We start from the raw sequence: 6,000 nt of genomic DNA, 5'->3' as shown, positions 1-6,000 counted from the left end.
ACTTAAAAGCTTTTGCACAGCAAAGGAAACCATAAACAAGACGAAAAGACAACCCTCAGAATGGGAGAAAATATTTGCAAACGAAGCAACTGACAAAGGATTAATCTCCAAAATATACAAGCAGCTCATGCAGCTCAATATCAAAACAACAAACAACCCAATCTAAAAATGGGCAGAAGACTTAAATAGACGTTTCTCCAAAGAAGACATACAGATTGCCAACCAACACGTGAAAAGATGCTCAACATCACTAATAATTAGAGAAATGCAAATCAAAACCACAATGAGGTATCAACTCATACCAGTCAGAATGGCCATCATCAAAAAATCTACAAACAAAAAATGCTGGAGTATGGACGTTCCATAAAAAACTAAAATAGAGCTATTATATGACCCAGCAATCCCACTACTGGGCATATACCCTGAGAAAACCATAATTCAAAAAGAGTCATGTACCACAATGTTCATTGCAGCACTATTTACAATAACAAGGACTTGGAAGCAACCTAAGCGTCCATCAACAGATGAATGGATAAAGAACATGTGGCACATATATACAATGGAATTTTACTCAGCCATAAAAAGAAACGAAATTGAGTTATTTGTAGTGAGGTAGATGGACCTATGGTCTGTCATACAGAGTGAAGTCAGAAAGAGAAAAACAAATACCGTATGCTAACGCACATATATGGAATCTAAAAAAATGGTACTAATGAACCTAGTGGCAGGGCAGGAATAAAGACGCAGACGTAGAGAACAGACTTGAGGACACGGGGGGGAAGGGGAAGGTGGGACGAAGTGAGAGAATAGCACTGACATCTATACACTACCAAATGTAAAATAGATAGCTAGTGGGAAGCAGCCGCATAGCACAGGGAGATCAGCTCAGTGCTTTGTGACGACCTAGAGGAGTGGGATAGGGAGGGAGGGAGGGAGGCTTAAGAGGGAGGGGATATGGGAATATATGTATACTTATAGCTGATTCACTTTGTTGTACAACAGAAACTAATGCAATATTGTAAAGCAATTATACTCCAATAAAGATATTAAAAAAATTTTTTTAATAAATTGGAGTATAGTTGCTTTACAATATTGTGTTAGTTTCTGCTGTACAGCAAAGTGAATCAGTTATACATATATGCACTCTTTTTTAGATTTCCTTCCCATTTAGGTCACCACAGAGCACTGAGTAGAGGTCCCTGTTCTATACAGCAGATTCTCATTAGTTATCTACTTTATATATAGTAGTGTATGTGTCAATCCCAATCTCCCAGTTCATCCCACCCACCCCTTGCCTCCTTGATAACCATAAGTTTGTTTTCTAATCTGTGACTCAGTTTTTGCCTTGCAGATAAATTCATCTGAACCATTTTTCTAGATTCCATATATAAATGATATATGATATTTGTCTTTCTCTTTCTGACTTACTTCACTCTATATGACACTCTCTAGGTCCATCCACGTTGCTGCAAATGGCATTATTTCATTCCTCTTTATGGCTGAGTAATATTCTATTGTATTAATATATATGTACCACATCTTCTTTATCCATTCCTCTGTCGATGGACATTTAGGTTGCTTCCATGCCCTGGATATTGTAAACAGTGCTGCAATGAATATCGGGGTGCATGCATCCTTTCAAATCGTGGTTTCCTCTGTATATATGCCCAGGAGTGGGATTGCTGGGTCATATGGTAGCTCTATTCTTAGTTTTTTAACGAACCTTCATACTGTTCTCCATAGTGGCTTTACCAATTTACATTCCCACCAACAGTGTAGGAGGGTGAGAGAGACACTTTTGCACAGGCACAGACGAGGACATGCTAGAGAATGTTCATTGCATCCTTGTTTGTGTTGGCAAAAAGATGGAAGGAAGCTACTGTTTGTCACTTGGATACTGGACAAAGACAGGGTTGAGGCAGCAGTCTGAAGGAATGAGCTGGATTTTCATATAGCAGCAGGATGGATGTATCCTGGAAACATAATGTTGAGTGAAATAAAAAGTTAGGAAATGCATTAGATTTACTCCAAACATGTTTCATGAAAATTCAACACACCAGCATAAAGCAACACTAATTCTCAAGGACACATATATATGTAAATAAACATATGGGAGGTGGATTAGAAGGATGCATATTATATTCACTAGAGCAGGTACCTTTGGGGACACAGAAATGGGAAGTGAAATGGAAGATGAAGGGGAAAATAATTTCATAAATAACACTACATAGGGTCCTGGCACTGATCTGAGAAGCTGGATGAACAAAATCTGTGAACCTGAAGTTCTTTAAAAGAAATCGATTCTTGCTACAACTTTGCTGGGTTGAGCTGTTGTTTTTTATGTCTTTATCCACTGTGATTTTATTTTTATCCCTCCCCCTCTTTCCCCATAAAGGGTTGCTGGCTCCTCAACAGGTCTCAGCAGACTCAGAGGGCGTGGACAACCTCGTGGTGACATGGACACCTCCGGGGAAAGCTGCCGCTGCTGTGCAGGAGTATGTGGTGGAATGGAGGGAACTCCATCCAGGGGCCAGGACGCAGCCCCCTCTAGGCTGGTTGCGGAGTCCCCCCCACAACCTGTCTGCTCTGATTTCAGGTACTTAATTATTCACCTTCCTTCTAGAGGGTTTCTAAGTTCACGTTTTTTGAGGAAATTGCAGGCGGGAACCCAGAGTCATGCCTTCAGTTACAGGCAGCTGCATGAGAAGAAGGATGCACCACTGCAGCCATAGAAGACTCACTGATTAACTAAAAACTCTAGAATTTATGGAAAACTCATGTACCTGATACAGTGCCATATAAGATGACTGAATAATGAACCCAACAAGCATGGCTGAGAGCTAAGTAGTAGCCAGTCAGTGTGATGGACACCTTGCATTTGGGAGTTCATTTAATTTGGAGAACAGTCATGTGTAGCAAGACTTATTACACCCATTGTACAGATGAGGAAACCAGAAGATCTTTCATTTCCAATTCTGCTACTTAATGTTTGTGTGATAACAAATCCAGAATTATCTATATGATAATTGGTGTCTCTAGTCCTCAAATTCTGAATCTGTCAGTGGTTAAAATCAAGTGATAGAAAGTGTCTGAAAATATATTCAAATAATTGGACAGAAGCTAATCAATGTCTTTTCTTTTTTTTTTTACAATTTCATTTTACCCTTGGACCACATCCTAAATTTCTGTATCATACAATATGAATTTAAACTAAAAATAAATCTCACAAATAGTCAACCATTCAATCCTGAGCATAAACAACATTGGACAATTGGAAAACAAGGTAGCCAAAGGCTCATTTAATCATTTTTATAAATGATTGCTGTGGTGCACATCTTCCTCCCATTAGAGTCTGACACTTGCCCTTTAGCTTTCATCATAGCAATCCCTAAATGGGGCTTGCTATTCCTGACCAGTGAAAAGAATCCTTAACCTCTTCTCTCAGAAGAGAGATCTAGTCCTAGTCACACTGCAGGCAGTTGACATTTGCCAAACAAACATTAAAGGGCAAGGTCTCAGGTTTATTTTTTTTCAAGTTCTTAATTCACAAACTCTGAAGTCTTACTCTGTTAGCCACCGTCAACTTCTTTTTTTTGAAGATGTTGCGGGTAGGAGTTTATTAATTAATTTATTTATTTTTGCTGTGTTGGGTCTCCGTTTCTGTGCGAGGGCTTTCCCTACTTGTGGCAAGTGGGGTCCACTCTTCATCGCAGTACGCGGGCCTCTCACTATCGTGGCCTCTCTTGTTGCGGAGCACAGGGTCCAGACGCGCAGGCTCAGTAGTTGTGGCTCACGGACCTAGTTGCTCCGCGGCATGTGGGATCCTCCCAGACCAGGGCTCGAACCTGTGTCCCCTGCATTAGCAGGCAGATTCTCAACCACTGTGCCACCAGGGAAGCCCTTTTTTAAAATATATATATTTATTTATTTTTATTTTTGGCTGTGTTGGGTCTTTGTTGCTGCACGCAGGCTTTCTCTAGTTGTGGCGAGCGGGGGCTACTCTTCGTTGCGGTGCGCGGGCTTCTCATTGCGGTGGCTTCTCTTGTTGCGGAGCACGGGCTCTAGGCGTGGGGGCTTCAGTAGTTGCAGCACTGGGGCTCAGTAGTTGTGACTCGCGAGCTCTAGAGAGCAGGCTCAGTAGTTGTGGCGCACAGGCTTAGTTGCTCTGTGGCATGTGGGATCGTCCCGGACCAGGGCTCGAACCCGTGTCCCCTGCATTGGCAGGTGGATTCTTAACCACTGCGCCACCAGGGAAGCCCCACAGTCAGCTTCTAAGATTGTTTTGTGTTTGAAGTACTCAGAGGCCTCCCTTACTTACCGATGAATATGTTACCAGAAACCTATTAGTAGAAATTTCTTATTTTAATTTTCCCAAAGAGAAATGGTATTATTTGCATATCAAAGTTAGGTTAGTTAGATGGTCAGTTGCTTGAAAATCTTCCAGAATGAATTTCAATGAACAAGGCATGTGACGTGTGTGCGTGTGTGTGCTGAAACATTCAGAATATTCAGAAGCCGAAACTACAGTATTGTGCTCCTTCTATTTTTCTCCTAATTGTTGTTCTATATTAATTCAAAATCATCATAAGATAATTAATGCTAATCAGCAGTATCACCCCAGATTAAAATGTTGATAAATGTATCTTCTGTACGGCAATGGATGTGTTAACTTAATGTGTTAAAACTGTCTATGTGATTTTTAAAGTATAAATTCAGCATAGAGGTTAAAAGTTTTGCAGCCAGACTATCTGGGTTTGAGTCCTGGCTCTGTCACTTATTAAATTGTATGATCCAGGGCAAATTGCTTAACTTCTCTGTGCCTTGGTTTCCTAATCTGTAAAATGGGGGTAGTATCACCTACCTCACTGGGTTATTGTGAAGACTAACTGAAAGAGAAAACGTTTTGAACAGTACCTAGCACATTTTAAGTGCTTAATAATTTAGCTATCATTATTATTATTATTATTATATGTGATGGAGCTAAGATTTTTAATAGGTTTTCAAGCTCTAAATCCCATATTTTCATTACACCATGACAACTATTACACCTGACCAGAGGATACACGCACCCTGCTTAAGGAGTCAAGACTTCCACAAATGAAATAAACAGAGAGCACTGCATGATAATACACCAGCCAGTCCTTAACTGTGTGCCTCTTTTAGAGTCTAGCTACTCAGACTTCTAGTGGGTTGTATTCAGTTTTAATCACTGTACTTAAAAAGAGTGCTGCCTGGATAACCCAGTGAACATCAGAGGAAAGTGAGTAAGCCATTAGGGGTCAGGAACTTTTAATGTGGAAACCACTTAGCCCATAGAGGAGAATTCTGGATTGGGGCAGTGGGGGGTGGTTGATGGCTGTTACTGGCTTCGACATGTATATAAGAAAGAGTAGGGCTTCCCTAGTGACGCAGTGGTTGAGAGTCCGCCTGCCGACGCGGGGGACACGGGTTCGTGTCCTGGTCCGGGAGGATCCCACATGCCACGGAGCGGCTGGGCCTGTGGGCCATGGCCGCTGAGCCTGCGCGTCCGGAGCCTGTGCTCCACGGCGGGAGGGGCCCCAACGGTGAGAGGCCCACGTACTGCAAAAACAAACAAACAAAAAAAAAGAAATAGTATGTGTCCTTTGTTGTTTTGGAGAGCATAACGAAGGCCCCCTGCATAAAAATTATAAGAAGACAGATGTCAGCTCAATTTTGAGAAAGAACTTTCCTTATACTTGATGGTCTCTAATAGGACAGTTGATTGTCCCTCAAGGCAATGTGTTCTCTGTCCCTAGAGTTGTTGCAATAGAACCATTTTTCCTTTAGGGCTGTTATGCCCATCAAATCAGATGAAACAGTGGATAGAAAAGGCATTTACTGAACTCTAAACTGCTATATAATTGTAAATGCTTATTATAAACTGTACTAGGATTTACCCCTTTGGGATAGTTTGAACTATATAGTCCCTACAGTTCTTTCCTTTTAGAAATTCTGTATTCTACACACAATGCATAAAAT

At 41.1% G+C, this 6,000-nt stretch overlaps 1 protein-coding gene across 1 annotated transcript in view; it reads left to right on the top strand.

The window, feature by feature from the left end:
- The window catches only part of LOC102991572 (interleukin-12 receptor subunit beta-2), a 74,547-nt gene that overhangs the window by 48,190 nt on the left and 20,357 nt on the right, over window positions 1-6,000 (top strand). The window contains exon 9 of the mRNA XM_024119723.3: window positions 2,396-2,596. Coding sequence (XP_023975491.1) covers window positions 2,396-2,596 — 201 coding nt within the window. The remainder of the gene's footprint in view (window positions 1-2,395; window positions 2,597-6,000) is intronic.

Source organism: Physeter macrocephalus, chromosome 4 (genome assembly GCF_002837175.3).
Source record: "Physeter macrocephalus isolate SW-GA chromosome 4, ASM283717v5, whole genome shotgun sequence".
NCBI lineage: Eukaryota > Metazoa > Chordata > Mammalia > Artiodactyla > Physeteridae > Physeter > Physeter macrocephalus.
The sequence above is the reverse complement of the archived record's forward strand: the minus strand, read 5'-3'. Positions and strand labels throughout refer to the sequence as shown.